This window comes from Megalops cyprinoides, chromosome 3, assembly GCF_013368585.1.
Source record: "Megalops cyprinoides isolate fMegCyp1 chromosome 3, fMegCyp1.pri, whole genome shotgun sequence".
NCBI lineage: Eukaryota > Metazoa > Chordata > Actinopteri > Elopiformes > Megalopidae > Megalops > Megalops cyprinoides.
In genome coordinates, this window is record NC_050585.1 from 10,053,852 (window position 1) to 10,070,512 (window position 16,661).

General features: G+C 43.9%; 1 protein-coding gene across 1 annotated transcript in view; it reads left to right on the top strand.

Moving 5' to 3' along the window:
• Positions 1 to 16,661, top strand: part of LOC118774775 (Down syndrome cell adhesion molecule homolog) — a 130,921-nt gene that overhangs the window by 103,825 nt on the left and 10,435 nt on the right. The window contains exons 12-24 of the mRNA XM_036524262.1: positions 6,679 to 6,875; positions 7,043 to 7,139; positions 7,319 to 7,447; positions 7,633 to 7,800; positions 9,172 to 9,242; positions 9,471 to 9,711; positions 10,721 to 10,867; positions 13,307 to 13,462; positions 14,261 to 14,394; positions 14,865 to 15,018; positions 15,650 to 15,767; positions 16,103 to 16,266; positions 16,517 to 16,615. Of these exons, the coding sequence (XP_036380155.1) occupies positions 6,679 to 6,875; positions 7,043 to 7,139; positions 7,319 to 7,447; positions 7,633 to 7,800; positions 9,172 to 9,242; positions 9,471 to 9,711; positions 10,721 to 10,867; positions 13,307 to 13,462; positions 14,261 to 14,394; positions 14,865 to 15,018; positions 15,650 to 15,767; positions 16,103 to 16,266; positions 16,517 to 16,615 (1,875 nt within the window). The remainder of the gene's footprint in view (positions 1 to 6,678; positions 6,876 to 7,042; positions 7,140 to 7,318; positions 7,448 to 7,632; positions 7,801 to 9,171; positions 9,243 to 9,470; positions 9,712 to 10,720; positions 10,868 to 13,306; positions 13,463 to 14,260; positions 14,395 to 14,864; positions 15,019 to 15,649; positions 15,768 to 16,102; positions 16,267 to 16,516; positions 16,616 to 16,661) is intronic.

The window sequence follows — 16,661 nt, forward strand, 5'->3', positions numbered from 1 at the left end:
TAGCATCAGACTCAACTAGTAAAATCTTACGATGTCAATCTACCAAGCAAATGGGAGAGAGGGGGAATACAGTATTTAATGAATTCAGCTATAGTCCTTGTATCTAAAAAAGGCAACAGATGTTCAGTGTTTATTGTTGTCAATTAAAAGTTCATAAAAGACAATTATAGGTAAGGGCTTCTTTATAAGAATATACAGATAATACAGAGAAAGGCACTGTGTCACACTGTGGCCCAGGAAACAGCAGCTTCCCATCGCTGGATTCCGCCTCTCATCCTCGTTTTCCATTTCCAGCCTTCTGATTGGCTGCGCGGCATCTTGTTTCCAGCAGTATCACACAGAGCACGCTCAGACTGAGCCCAATTGTGCAGGAAAAGGGAATTAGTTTTGTGTAGCGTGCGTCTCCGCTTAACCAGTCATTTCCATGCCTCCTATACGCTATTTATCCCTCGGCCGGCATGTGGGGGGCAGGGGATTCTGTAGGTACGAATCTCGTCTCCCGAGCGCTCTTGCGCGGCCCAGTCAGGCGCGGTGGTGTGGCCTACATTCCCAGGCAGCCCTTAGGCCACTGATGAAATCAAGGCTGAAACTCTGTATCCTCATGCGGTGCCATTGCACCACTGGAGAACAGATATCACATGCAGGGGGAAAGCCAGTTGGCAAGAACTGACTTCTGTTTAATTGTTGATATTGTCTGGGTCATAACATACCGTTATTTTTATTAGTCGTATAAATATGAGTACTAATAGTGCCAGTAGCTACGGGATCAGCAGCAGCAATTATGCTGTAGGTGTAGTACTAGTTTAGGAATACTAGTTAGCTGGTAGTAGTTTTTAATTAAAAAAAAAAAAAAAAGATAATAGCTCTCTCCCCCTCTCTTCTCCCCTTCTATTTAACATATCATATTTTTTTACATTTTAAGGAAAAAAATACTTTCAAGAAAATACGAAGTATGTATATATACAGTGTGAATATGCATACACAATAAATCAAATCAGTGATTTAATTTAATCGTAGAATTGTAGTTCAAGCAATACATTTGCTGATAAAGGAGCACATTTTGAACCTGACAAAAAGGTTTGTCTGTTTCACTCACGTGAACACCTAGAATGGACCTGAAAGAGTGTAAATCTGCTGGCTTTGCTCCTGGTCTCACTCAGTTTCTACCATGGGTCATCGGGTCATTTTCATCTCTTCTGCAGTTGGGCTGTTCTCATGAAGGATAAATACCATGTCAGCGTGTGGGAGGTATTACCAATCCCCAGCAAGACCGCACAGCGCCGCAGCATAGATGCGAACTGGCTCATCCCGTTGGCCTCCTGTGATTGGGAGCCTCGGCAGAGTGGCCTGCTTCTGACCGCCATCGGTCCCAATCCATCAGTCACGGCCGTGCATGAGGACACAGGAGATAAGACGAGCACACACGGGCAGTTTCCGAGAGTCTGGTAAACATGCACATCCCAGGCAATTCGTCCTCTCTCTGCGGCCCCCCCTTGAGTCATGAGCGCTCGAAGCGTGCCAGCTCCGAGACTGGACTCCTTAAATAAACAGATAGCTGTTGATGCTGACGGAGGCTGACGGATGCCGGGGGTGGGGGTCTAGGCAGAGACGTGGAATCTGGGGCAGTAGGTGGTTGGCAGAATATGGAGGGTGCTCTGGACATCCATGTGCATTGTGGGAAGAGTGTCTTGACTGTGCCCTCGTTCTCCACTATCTCTAAAAGTGTCTCCAGGGAAGTGTCTCCAAATTGCCTGCTCCTCCTTTGCTTCAACACCCGAACAATCTATGACATCACAAAGGCATATAATCATGAGCCGACCCCAAACGGAGGAAGGGATTAATTTAGCCATTTGTTTTTTTTCGTTCTGTCTCTTTTTCTCAGAAGGTAATGAGGGGTCAATTCAGTCATTTGCAGGTCTTCACCTGACATGGTCTGAAAGCATCGATGGGCTGCAGCTGGTTGGTTTGTCAAAATGCCCAGGTGAACGATGAGTGGGTCAGTGCTGTTGAAACTGGCAGTAGAGGTGCAGGAAACATCTCCCAGCAATGCCGGCAAGGCAGTGTCTCCCTAGACTGCCCCATAAATTATGCAGCTCGTCTAAGAGCTGTAATTGGTTAATGAGCGAATAAACTCTCCGCAGCAATGGGCTCATTAGCACAGGGAGGACCCAGCTGAAGATGTTACGTTGCCCTTTTTCCTCTCTCTCTCAGAGAAATTGATGACAATTTTAAATCTTCCTGGGCTCTTCCCTCTTTCTAATCACTCTGCGCTCTGACTCCAGGGGTTCTGTCCCCGCGCCTGTTTTCTCAGCAGGGTGAATGAGCACGCAGCAAACACTGATGATACTAATGGCCGTACCTAATATATCCATTTAAATGTGCCTTATTTGCTATAAGCCTTGAGATAAGGGTGCTTTGCTGAAAAATGGGCAACACTTGTATTGCCTTTATCATTACAGACAACATGAAAGAAACGTTTCTCATGGTCACATTTGTGTATGGTCTGAAAGCCTAGATCATTATGACATGTCCAGCAATATTCGACATTACTTGAGTGGCCGTCATGTGGCCGTCCTGTGTGAATACGTTCTTCCATTAAAGTGCATGTGTCCATGCAATGAGCCGAGATCAGAGAAATAACTGTCAAACTTGCACAAGCTTGGAGTACTGTTCAACTGTATCTCACTTAAGCACCTGCTGTTAATGTGCATACAAAAAAAGTCCAGTTGTGAGAGAAAGCTCTTTTTTGGGTGGGATTACAGCATTCTTCTATAACCCCTGCTATTTTCTGCTGTCCCTATGCGGACTGTAATGCGCAATATGAGGGTGAATTGAAATCAGCAGGCGTTTGATCCAAATCTGAGTGCCCACTGTGCGATCACACTGATGGGCAAACATTCCTTTTCTTTCCAAAGATCTGCTCTCATTTCTTTTTTTTCTGTCAGCATAACATGCTCTTCAAATTCTGAAAGTCAGATTACTGATGGAAAGACATTTCTGAACAACGCAACCTGTTCGCTTTAAACCATTAGTTTGATTCAATCAATACCAGTCACAACTCACATTTTATACACCCAATTTTTATTTGAAATTTCATTTATTTATGTATTTTCTTGCGGTAAATTCCATCCATACAAATTGATCCCACCATTAAATCAAATCAATGGGGGTGTTAAGAAGAGTGCAGTGGACTAGAACTGAACTGACCTCTCACTGCAGGTCATAGCTTATTTTTTGCACTAACGTTGCTGCCACTGGTCATGTCCCAGTCAGTCAGAAAGATGTGACTCCAGCACTTTCGTCTGTAAGGTGGAGGTACATTTACATGGCTGCTGGCGGGTGTCCTTTGCTGCTGCAGCAGCGTATCCCATAAAAATGATTTGGTTGCCATTGGTTGGTGTAGTTAGTGCCATGGCTAGCATTGCCTCTGTTTGGGATTCTGTAGGGTGGCATGCCAGCTTGCGAGAGGTGGGCAGGCTTGCTCTTTTATTTCAGCACATCTGCACTTGTCACTCATCAGGAGATCGTATTTCATGCCTTTTAACCTCAGAACTGCGTGCTTATAGACTCAAGATGCTTTGCTTAAAAGTATACTTACTCGCTTCAATGGCCAGGGAATAAAAACCATTAGTCTCCCAGCATGCACTGCTGCCTGCATCCACTTGCCTACCTCTCTCATGCACTTTTTTTGCCTCTTTTTTTCACAGCGTGTGTGCATGTGTGTGTGTACATGTGTGTGTGTGCATGTGCATGGGTGAGTGAGTGAGTGTGTATCTGTGTGCGTGTGTGTGTGTGTCTTTGTGAAGCAGCAGCTCCTTAGTGCATTTCTGCTTCATTTAAACCTGTCAATACTTCAATTAGAGCCAGGGCAGGAGCCCTGAGGGAAGCACCATTTGCATGTGTTGTTCGACACGATTTGCAGGCTGCAGTTGGGCATTATACTGCAGCCCACTCTGTTTACTAATGACCAGCAAATGATACAATGGCAAGCACCAGAAACCCACATTCAGTGGGACAAAGAAAACACTTCTGAACTTGATATTAAATCATGATGTTTCATTTTAAACATTTCTGTGTCGTTTAGAGGTCGTGTAATGGAGTCACTTTTAACAGTAGTTTAAGAATGAAATTGTTTCAAAGCCACTGCCAAGTCTTCTGCATATTGTCCTCCCAGCCTGCCAGTGGAACAGAGGGGTAACTGTATAAGTAGATAATGTGAGCCGGGCTCCCAGAGGACAGCTTGTCTCTCTTTCCCTCAGCGGCTTATTATGCGGGCCATAATTTTTTGCCGGATATTAAAAAAATACATCAACTAAGCAATTACGGGATGATCAGGATGACTGTGCTAGCCTGGGGCTCTCCCGCATTGCTCCACACGCTCAGATTAGATTGCGCCGCACTCCCTCGCTGAAAGCACAGTGCGGATTGCATTTAGGCAGCAGCGTGCAGTTGTTAATCAACAAGATTTTGGACACTGAGTGCTACGCTATCAATGATTTTTTGCCACTACAGGGGTTCCCCCACAGGCGCTCAGGTACTCAACTAGCCCCCATTCACTTAAGGCGTCTCAATATAAAGGTAGCGCGTCTTTTTTTTTACATTGTTTCTGACATTCATCAGCGTTCATAAAGGCAGGACTTCCAGTCTCCAGGGACCCACCGAGCAGAGGCACCGGGTCTGGAGCTAACGTCGCTCTGCATCTTTAAGCAGAGGAAAAGACCCCAGTTAGCGAAAAAAAAGGATAATATTTAGAGAGCGCTGTAGAGGGTTTTTGCTTTAAATGCGTCTCACTTTAAATTCATAGTTGTCATGCAAAATAAATCAGTGCTCTTTTCTGTTCCGCTGCTCCGAACGGCTGGCAAGTGAATAAGAGATGAAGCTTAAACGTTTGCAGCCCTCAGTCTGACACATTTAATCACATCAGAGAGCTGACGAGCTCCCCGGCAGCCTGAATCCCCCCTCTCGCTGTAAATGGCTGCCTCAGTCTGATGGAGGAAAGTGTGTGTTTGCGCGTGAGCGTGCGTATGTATGCACGTGTGTGTGTGTTTGTACTTGAATATGTAAATTCTTGTTGTGTGTTCATGTGTGTATGTGTGCATGCTGTGCATGTGTGCATGCGAGCTTGTTTGTGTTTTTGTGTGAATGGGCGTGGGGGTGTATCCAGCGATGTGTGTGGGTAGGTGTGTGTGTGCTCTTGTGTGGGTGGATGTATTTATTTGTGTGTGTGTGTGTGCATTTTTTGATGCGATGGGAGGATGTATGTTATTATGTGTGTGAGTGGGTGTGCATGTGCTCTTGTGTGTGTGCATGTGTGTGTATTGTGTGAGCATGCATTCATGCTTGTGTGTGTTCTTGTTTGTGCGTGTTCTTGTGGAAATGGGTGGGAGGATGTACGCTGTTATGTGTGTGGGTAAGTGTGTGTGCTCTTATGTGTGGGTTGGTGGATGAATGTTTTTATTTGTGTGTGTGTGTGTGTGTGTGTGTGCGTGCGTGCGTGCGTGCGTGTGTGCGCGCGCGCACGCGGGGGCTTGGAAGACTCAGTGGGTGAGACAGCACTGGGAGGGGTTTTTGTTTGATTAATAAGGATTATCAAAGTGCCTTCATTAAACATCCATAACAAATCCACAGGGGGAGTTAAGAGAGAGATCACATTTCCTCTGCTGTCAGTGAAGGCTGTTGTCCTAGGGCTCTTGCGCTGTACCTTCTCTCTCTGGCGTCCTCTTACGAAAAGCCTTTCCCTCACCCAGCTCCCAATGTGCATAGCAGCCATACCTTCTGAACAATTTGCCCACTGTGTTCAGGCTCCTTTTTGCCCAACATTATAGCTTTAATGAAGTATGTGTTAATGAAATACAGTGCTGACTTTGCCTGATCTGTTCTCATGTCTAGGACCTCCAGCTCCTTTCAAAAACCTGTGGCTTGTACATTACCTTCATTACACAACTTCCCCTATATAATGTGTCAATAGGAGTTAACATGCTTGTAACATTAGAATCTTAAGCAAGTATCACTCAATTTATCCAACAATTTGTATATTTGCAATGGGGGACATAATTTGGCATACCCTGAAAATATGTTCCAAAAAGTTTTGATTTTGTAATTCAATAACATTGAGTTGTTTCAACTGCTATCCCTGCCATATAACCTACATTTTACTGCACTTCCTCTTCACTTACTTCCATCTGTTTTAAGTAGTGGGTCTCACTGCTCAGCAGATGTGTTGCCTGCAATGAGCAGGCCCTTGGAGCCATGTGGTGTTTGGGTGTGTTTGCATCATTGGGAACAGAAGGGAATGCACCAGCAGCGCTTAGCAGTAGGATTCCTACTCTATTGTGTATGTGAGGAGACTTCATTTTTGGGTGATTCCATAGGTGTTTGGATATGATGTCAGTGATTTGTGGAGCATAATAAATGCCCTAAGACAGTGGATTGGACAAAGAGCGTTTGTGCAATATCTGAGTGGTAAGGAGAGGAGAGTTTGAGTGCAAAGTTGGACTCGTTCTGAATTGTTCTGAATGGACTCCTCTGCCCGGACAGTTGCAGAGCATTTGTAAGGCTTCATTAACCAGCAAATGCAAAAACACTCATCAGGGGCTTTGCATTGCAGCTCTGAAGACTGAGCACTTTGACCACGCATGCTTTCTGTGTTATTCTTTCCCGCCCCCGCCCCCCCACCAGTTCCAGCCATGATCACGTCCTACCCCAACACCACGCTGGCCACTCAGGGGCAGAGGAAGGAGATGAGCTGCACGGCGCATGGGGAGAAGCCCATCATGGTGCGCTGGGAGAAGGAGGACCGCATCATCAACCCTGAGATGAGCCGCTACGTGGTCTCTGTCAAGGAGGTGGCAGACGAGGTCATTTCCACCCTGCAGGTACCCAGGGCTGCCACTAGGGGTGCACAGACCGTTGGAGAATCGGGTGCCTGTGTGCCATGCGGATTTTAAACTACCGATTAATGTCCACATTTAAAATAGTGTAGCTGGAGAGCTATAATCTTGAGCCTTGTGCTAATTTCTCAGTTTCCTCGTTTTGTTCCCAGATTTTGCCCACAGTAAGGGAAGACTCTGGGTTTTTTTCCTGCCATGCAATTAACTCCTATGGGGAAGACAGAGGGATCATTCAGCTAACAGTACAAGGTATTACGCTGTCCTAACAGTGCATTTGTCCATACATAGTGGCTCATTGATATACAGTAGACAATACATGTGTCAATGCATGTGTCTCAACAGAAGTTATTGAAGCAGTTTCTCAGTATTCTTTTGGGTCAGATTTACTGTGGCCCAGCCACTGACCTCTCACCCTGGTCCTGCTCTAGAACCTCCTGACCCGCCTGAGGTGGAGATTCGGGAGGTAAGGGACCGGACAATCGCCCTCCGTTGGACCATGGGCTTTGATGGCAACAGCCCCATCACTGGGTACGACATTGAGTGCAAGAACAAATCAGGTAAACCTTTAATCACAATAACTCACCCCACGTGTCCTCAAACCTCTGGTTTGTGGTGAGAGGATGCAATTATATCAATTGCCTTATTCATTCATTAGAACGGACCTTGTTTAATTCTGTTGCATCTGCTGCACAGATTCTTTGAACCAATATGTCACACCACTGTCCGCCCTCATTATCCGCAGCCTCCTGGGAAACAGCTCAAAGAACCAAAGACGTCTCCCCTCAGCTGAACCAGGCCACCATCATCGACCTCCACCCCTCCTCCACCTACAACATCCGCATGTTCGCCAAGAACCACATCGGCAAGAGCGAGGCCAGCAATGAGCTCACCATCACCACCGACGAAGCAGGTACGCCCCTCCGGCCGCGCGGTCTGCCACACCCGCCAGAGCTGCACCATAACCCGAAAATTTGAACCGCGGGCTCCGGCCATCGTCCACGAAGAAAGCTTTTGAATGAAGTCGCCATCTTTGGCGAAAGTTGAATAAATAGATAAATAAATAAATAAGTGAATAAATTGCGGAGTGACTCATGCTCCCCTGACTCCGATGCATTATTGAACACAAGCTGACCCGGCAATAAAAGCCGGGCCTTTCAATTAGTGCCTTCAGTTGTAAATGTCAGCCTGTATTCAATACGCAGCAGCCCACCTCTCGACAAATTGCCCCCCTGTCTTTTCTGAAGTGCAGTTCTGTGTCTGACGGGGCCTCCGCAGCAAATGCCCGTCACTCTGCTGGCTTAACCTTACATGACTTATCTGTGTCACTGCCGCTGCAGTGCCCGCACGACTGTCTAGGTGTTTGTGGAGATCCATATATTTTTAGCACGTGTTTTAGTCAGAGATGAAGAGACAACTTGAAAGAAAGGAAGGAAGAAAGAAGGAAAGAAAGGAAAAAAGACAGAAAGAATCACAAAAACAGTTTCTGTCAGCCTTGTCCAGCTGGCCCTGTCCATGTAGATATTCTCATGGACTCAAGGATAATGGTTTTCCTTTTCTTCCCAAGCTGTAGCTGATTCGAGAGATACGGCAGCTATGTAGAGGTTAATTGTCCCCCACACTGCCTACACTGAACATTCTGTTCTAAAATCACATCTGAAGCACAGTGAGGAATTGAATGGAAGTGGTTGTATTTTCATCACTGTGCATTGTGTTATCCAAGTGACTGAAGCACTGAGCTTTCATTCCTAGGTACTGTGAATCTATAAGCTGAATGTAAAATTTTTCCAGGTGACATTTTGCTTGCTTTATTGTGTGTCATTCAGCTCCTCTTTCGTCATTATTTTGACAAGTGCCCCCTTGGTAACTGTCAGTTATACCTGGGGTAGAAAGAAACTGGAATCGTGCCATTTGAGTTACAGCATATGCAACAGTCAATACATTAAATGCACAACCTTACATTCAAATTCATTATTTATATTGTTGAACAATTATTTTACCATACATGTGCTGAAATACTCTTAAAGAATAATGAGCATTTTAAAAGAAACTCCTCATTTTAAATAGCAGTCCACACAGCTGTTTTCCCTGTTTGAATGGAAGGATTTTTACCTTTTTGGTGTCACCTTCTGGCCAAGCAGTATAATTGCACCATCGCTTTGCTTCTGTTGATGAAAAGCACATGCAAAACTCATCCAGACAGATAGAGTGCGCTATAAATGTGACTGTAGTGAGTGTGATCCGCTTGGTGGAAGCCCTGTCATTTGTGTTGGTTTCTCTTCAGCTCCCGATGGTCCCCCACAAGATGTTCAACTGGAAGCTGTCTCTTCTCAGAGCATAAAAGTCTCCTGGAAGGTACATGGACACGTCTTGTAACATATATTATCTGATCCACCAAGCTAGTGCAGGACCCACCATATGCAGTGTAGAGCCTTTGCAAAGGAAGTGCATGCATAGATGTAACATTTGTTTCTGTTTCATACAGATGTCTAAAACTGATTGTGTGAATGTGCCACACTCCTGAGGTCAAACTGAGGTTACTGAGATGCTAATACCTCCCCCCCCAACCTGTCTGCCCTTCAGGCCCCCAAAAAGCACCTGCAGAATGGTATGATCCGCAGCTACCAGATTGGCTACCGGGAGTACAGCACGGGGGGCAGCTACCAGTTCAATGTCATCACCATGGAGACGACGGGGGACAGCGAGACCATGACCCTGGACAACCTGAAGAAGTTCACAGAGTATGGGGTGGTGGTGCAGGCTGGGAACAGCGCCGGCATCGGCCCCTCCTCCCAGGAAGTCATCGCCAAAACCCTGGAAGATGGTCAGTCAGAGTGCCACTTTAAATGAGCAGCATCCGTTTGCAGCTCATTCACTTTTACTTTTGTTTGATAGCATCAAATGTAGTAGCACTGATATTGAAATGAAATAACTTTGACTATAAAATGGAGATTGGGTTATGTTAAATACTTCTTATTTTATGAAAGTTCTTAGTTAATAAGAGTTGGGGAACAGCCTTAATCTTAAAGCAATTTTATATTATAATTCAAATTTCAGTATAACGTGTACAGCTATTATGCGCGTACTGCAACTATGTTACATACAATTAAGTAAAACAATAAGCAGCTGCTGAAAGGAATAATTGGCACATTTGTTTATCCACATCACAAACATCACAAAGCAGTTGAAAGGTAGCCTATTATAAATACACCCCACTGCTGGATTGAATCTTTTGCTCTGGGTTTGCAGGTCCTAGTAGGACTTTTGTTCTAAAACTTAAATTCATTGATAGTTGGCTGTCTCTGAAGCTATTGGCTGTTTTTGGGCTTAGAACGTATTTATTCATAGCCATGAGAAATGTGATTATTCCCATCTGATGGTATACAAGGGGCATGATTGTGGGTGGCACTCAAGAGCAATGTTTTCTTCAATTTAGGTGTATTTTGCAAGCCAAATTGTTCTTAGATTAAAATGTAGTTTGTTGGGCAAGTTGAAATATTAGTGGTATTATTATAAAAATGCTCTAAATGACTATTGAAATTTTGATAATTTGCCAAATGCTGTGTAATTTCACAGGGCTTGTCCAATTTGACTTTTTTACTTTCGTAGTGCTGCATTTGCAAGACATTTTAAAGTGGGGAAAAATGCCTGGGAAAGACTGCCCTCTTATGGAATTTTTTTGTATTGCCTATGTTAAATTTTCAAAACATGCAGCTTGTATTGCCTAAAGAGGACTGTTTTAATTTCATTTAGGCTAGATTTATTTGCAATTTATTTTTAAATGTCAAAATTGGCCAGGTCCCATGTAATCTTGCCCCTGTCTCCCCCAACAGTGCCCAGCCGACCCCCTGAGAACGTCCAGGCCACTGCCACGTCCCCTGAGAGCATTTCCCTCTCCTGGCAGACACCCCCCAAAGAGGCCCTCAACGGCGGCCTGCAGGGCTTCCGTGTCATCTACTGGGCCAACCTACCTGATGGAGGTACGGTTATCTTAATCACAGCTGTTTTGGGCATAGATCCATTACCTTGATTTCTCTGCTCTGACATTTCTGACATATTTTCAATCCAAAAGATAAGTACAGTTTAACATATTTTATGTTATTTTCATGGTTCTTTGTTTTCTTATATTCTCTTTATCTAATTGCCTTATATGTTCACCATAAATTTCTCTATCTAACATGAATCAGTGTTTTCCAAAATCAACACCATTTGCTATAATCTGTTAACCATAACCTGGAATACGCCTCATCAAATCATCCCAGTTCCATTTTTAACCAAATGGGCCACACCAATAGGCTACACCCATTCACCCCAATGCATAGTAAAATATGTATTGTAATGTCTGTTCATGTGTGTAAGTTGGAAAGGTGCTGGTCTCACGTGCAGACTGAGCTCTGTGGCATGGGTTTATCCCCAGCAGTTTAACCCCATATCAGCAGCCATCAATGGAACAAATAGAATCTGGATGAAACTGGAGCATACTGGCCTTGTTAGTTCTGTCAGTCACTACAGCCACCACAATCAGGCACCTTACAGCTCATTAGGTGCCAGCGAATTTCTCAGATGATGTCAGTGGAGTACACAGTGCAGTGCATTGTGGGGCTTGAAGTATAAAACATAGGCAGTGAGCTAGAAGAAGATTGTTGTAATATGAAGCAAGTGTTTAAGATCAAGTACTATACACTGCATAAATGATGGTCTTATTATATAATATTATATATTATAATATCATTCAATAATGAACAGTCTCATAACTTTTGGAAAAAAAAACGTTTGTGTGGCATTTATGTACATCCCACGTGGTGGTAAATGTCTTTTTGAAATAATTCTTTTTGCATGCAGTATACATAGTTATATCTCTGACCGTTCATCAGTCAAGTCCAGTAAAGTTTAACTTTATACATTATACATGCTATAATACTCATGCAATATTTACACTTCATTTCACACTACATTTAAATATTATATTGTATGAATAGCTCTGTTACAAATCTGTATGCATGGTACTATTTATCTTTCCCTAGCAGTAAATGAGCTTTGATAATTTCATGTTATTAAAATTGTAAAATGTCTCAATTTGTCATTTTTTTAATTAAAGTAGTGTCCTAATGGTAGCAGGGGACACGTTCAATATTTTTTTAAATATGCTTGCGTTGCACTTTACCCCACTAGGTGGGGATGTAAGACCATTTTTAGAAGGGACCACGGCACGTGAGGTGACTGCAGACTTCTGAGAGGCACATAATGTCTACATAATGCATCATTCTGTACATACTGCATTTGAATTGCACACTTTGGAGCATTACCGCATTGCACTTGCTCCTTTTGAATCATGAAAAGTGATTATTATTTCAGAACATTTTTTCATTTATTTCAGTAAGCTCTTGCTCTTATCCAAGAATTACAAAAATATGATTCTTCTTAGATGTGAGTATGAGCTTTTTATGAAGGAATTTACACTTCAGCTAGAGGTAAATAGAGCTCTAACTAGTTAAATGTCATTGTCTGTATTACCAGTTCTGTGTAAGGAATCACACTCTGGTGTGATATGGAAAACACTGAAGTTGTAACCTGCATCTCAGCTCTTGAAGAGGTGATTAGGAAGAAGCTTTAAATTTTCCATCAAATTTTGCCTGATTAGTTTTCCTACCTTTACAGTGAATCAGATTTATGAGTGATATTGCCATGTATGTATAGGTGAACCCACTGCATTAAGTATGAATTTTTATAGTTTTTTTCCAAGAGCAAGGCTGAGTTAAGCTATTAGCGTTTTAAAAGAAGTGCTTTTTAAACCTGACGTAGGCGATTTTGTGTTTTTAACACCACTGTGAAAATCGTAATGATATGGCAATAAATAAGCACTCCTGTGCCATAAAATGATTGCACAGTGTGAAACGTCTCACTTACAGCCTATCGATCCAGCGTTTTCTTAATCACTTCATTATGTTAGGCTGAGATTAAGACAAATGACACCTGGACAAACTAACTGCTAAGCAAAAATACAGTGGCTGGCTTCCAGGCCACAGAAGCAGAACGTTCATAATATCAGAGCAGTCACAAAAGAGGTGCAGCTTCAGTTCTTTTTTTACAAGGAGTCAAGGAGAAAGGCATAGGAGCAGGTAAAGGCCTGGGCTGTAGTATGTTATGTGCTTTTTTTTGTTTTGTCAGGGGAATTAAATCTATTATTATTAACATGTGTCCACAGTGGAGCATAATGTCATTCATTGGCTAGTCCAAAGCTAAACCAAATAATATGCTAAGCAAAGGGGAAATTGGAAGGCAAGTCTCTGTTTCTGAATCTGATCAGGTTTCTCAATCTTCAGTCATCGTTTTGTAATCCTGCAAGCAGGCTTGATAAGTCAATCCCAGATGTGCCCCTGTGTCAGTCCTTGACCTGTCTGTGTTTCTTGTCACGCCAGAGCTGGGCGAGATCAGGAACGTCACCACCTCCCAACCTTCCCTGGAGCTGGACGGGCTGGAGAAGTACACCAACTACAGCATCCAGGTGCTGGCCTTCACTCGGGCCGGGGACGGGGTGCGGAGCGAGCAGATCTTCATCCGCACCAAGGAGGATGGTACGAGTACACCGGGGCCCCTTCCCATATCAGGAACAGTGGTGTCACTGAGCTCTAGATCCCGCCACACTGCTTCTTTCCTTCTCTGTCCACTCCTCTTTTCCATTGAGATGCAGTTGTCAATGCTTTTGGCTAGAAGTGAAGTGGAATTACTAAGCAGGGAGGCCAGTGCCCATGCAAATATGAAATATATATTACTATATTGAGAGACATGTTTTTCAGCCCAAGAATATTATAACAAACACATGTACAGTATATTAATTCACAGCAAAAATATATTAGATATACAGCAATAATGTAATGTAATATGATAAAACTCTCCTTGGGGCAGCAGTGTAGGATACTAGTAAGGAGAAGGGCTTGTAACTGAAAGGTTGTTGGTTCAATTCCCCACTGGGTCACTGCTGTTGTACCCTTGGGTGAGATTCTTAACCCACAATTGCCTCAGTACATATCCCGCTGTGTAAATGGATAACATTGTAACCTATGTAGGTTGCTCTGGATAAGAACACCTGCTGAATGACAACAATGTAATGCTGATATATGAAAGCGACAATAATTTACTTATTTACTTACTATTAAAAATGCATGTTTTATAGAATATATACTCAGTATATTATTTTTTGTATGGGTATATTAAAAAAAAAGTAGAGTACATGCAGCATATATTAGGATGTGGTTGTGAGTGTGTCATGTATCGCCTGATGAGGATTTTTGATGTGTTGATTTTGACTCAACACTAGAATGCCCCCACCCATCAGCTGGTGTTACCCTCTGTCCCTGCCTGTTTTCCCTCAGTGCCCGGGCCGCCTGGCGGAGTGAAGGCAGCAGCCGCCGCCAATTCGGTGGTGTACGTCTCCTGGCTGGCCCCGCTCAAGCTCAATGGCGTCATCAGGAAGTACACCATCTTCTGCTCCAACCCCTACCCCACGGTACGCTCCCCCGGCAGGGACACTGCATCACTGCGCATTCTGCTAACTCCCATCATCCTTCACTGCCCAGCTAAGCTCATCGCTTACCGCGGGGGGCAGCTGCCCGTAAATCTGTGTCTCTGCTCAGCTAATAGCTTTATGTGGCTCCAACGGGGGTGAGGCCAGGCCGGGGAGGGGGAGGCAGAGGGTGTAAAATTGGGGAGAATTTGAGGTCAGGTGTGAGATGCTGCGCAGTTATAACACCAGGCTCAACCGTAATGAGGTTTCCTCTGATTTCCAAGGACTCCTGTATTATCAAAATTTCCTGCAATATCAGCTTGTGTTTTCAAACTTCAGCACTTTGGCCCATTTTATGAGTGTTTTTTTCTCCACATTAGGGAATGCCCCTTTGAAGCAATAAGAGTGAAAATAAGTTAAAATGGAAATGAGATCCAGGTATGCTGACGTCTGCTCTTGCGTTCTTCCTGCAGGTGATCAGCGAGTTCGAAGCCGCCCCGGATGTCTTCTTTTACCGCGTCCCAAACCTTAGCCGGAACCAAAAGTACAGCATCTGGGTCGTTGCGGTTACCGCAGCGGGCCGAGGCAACGCCAGTGACATTGTCACCGTTGAGCCTCTGGCGAAAGGTATGTGGTGCAACCTCAGTGAAATAGAACTGTGTGATTGGTTAGATGAGCAGGGAATCCCCCAGTGTACCTCTACTTAACTCTTGGTGCAGCTCTCTATTGCTCTGTTGTAACCTGTAACCTGAAGCCCAGTGCTTTCATTAATCCTCATTATTACCTACTGTACCATTAGCCAAGCATTCTGTTTGCACAGGAATTTACTACCTATGAAACCACATCCACACCTTTGTACTATGCAAAATGTGTCCCAGACTATAATTGTTTTTAACGATTTGTGCCATTTTTGATGGTTTTGCTGTTATATGTTGTGTTGTGTTATGTCTTCTGCTTCTTGTCTTTTGTGTAAGCCTCTTGATCAGCACACTTTTAGCATAGATATAGTAGATATATATATATATATATATATATATATATATATCTATATATAGATAGATATATATATATATACACACATAGAGCTCTGCATTCTGTAATGCATTAATACAGACTCATTTTCAAAGCCTTAGAGGTAAGGCACCATGTTCTTGTCTCACCATGTAAAGATATGGTAAAGCTATAGATCAGAGATCAGTGCAGCAACCCCTTCACTACCTGTCCTCCATGCAGTAGAGTGTGTGTTTGTTTCCCCCAGCTCCTGCCAGGATCCTCACTTTCAGTGGCACAGTGACCACACCCTGGGTGAGGGATATTGTTCTGCCCTGCAAAGCGGTTGGAGATGCGCCCCCCACCATCAAATGGCTGAAGGAAAGGTACAGCCAGCCTCTGCCTCAGCATACTAATTGGATCAGATCAGGTCAATGCAGGGCCTCTGCTACACTAATGGAAGCATTTTAGCTCTTAAAATGGAAGGAATTCCTGGGGGAGGGACTCCCAAAGGAACCCAAAATAAAATAAGTGTCTGAAATGATATGTAGGAGTCATGCCTGGTCACTGTTGTGTAGAATCCCAATTTTTCTTCATTTAAAAAATTGTATTTTCAAACTGTTGGGTGGGGGCGGGGGTTAACCCACCATATGTCCAAGTCATTTTTGCTCCAAAATTGGGTGATGTTGCTGCTAGTTGATTATCACTTTCTGTGTTTCAGCAATGGGACTCCTGTCCCTGTCACCATCGATAGCAGGCGTAGTATCCACAACAACGGCAGCTTTGTGATCCGGACAGTGAAAGCGGAGGATTCTGGGTACTACACCTGCGTGGCCAGTAACAACTGGGGATCTGATGAAATTGTGCTCAACCTGCAGGTTCAAGGTAAGCAGGAGGACAGCAGAGCCACATGGCAGCAACCCATGTGAAACAAAATGAACACTTTTTACCCAGTATGTTTTAACAGCTTCCTGGTGATGTATATATATTTCATATATTATCACATATATTATGTATATCTCATAAGATTGACCGCAAGAGGACAGGTCCATATGAGTTTAAAGCACAGGAATGTGAAATTCTCTGTCACTTGATTGATGTATACCACTGTTCACAATTCCGGATTTGTCTCTAGTCCCTCCAGATCAGCCGCGTCTCACGGTGACCAAGACGACCACCACATCAATCACTCTGTCCTGGATACCCGGAGACAATGGAGGGAGCTCAATCAGAGGTTAGCCAGGCGTCCTGCTTACAGTGGCCTGTGGGTCTAACCATAT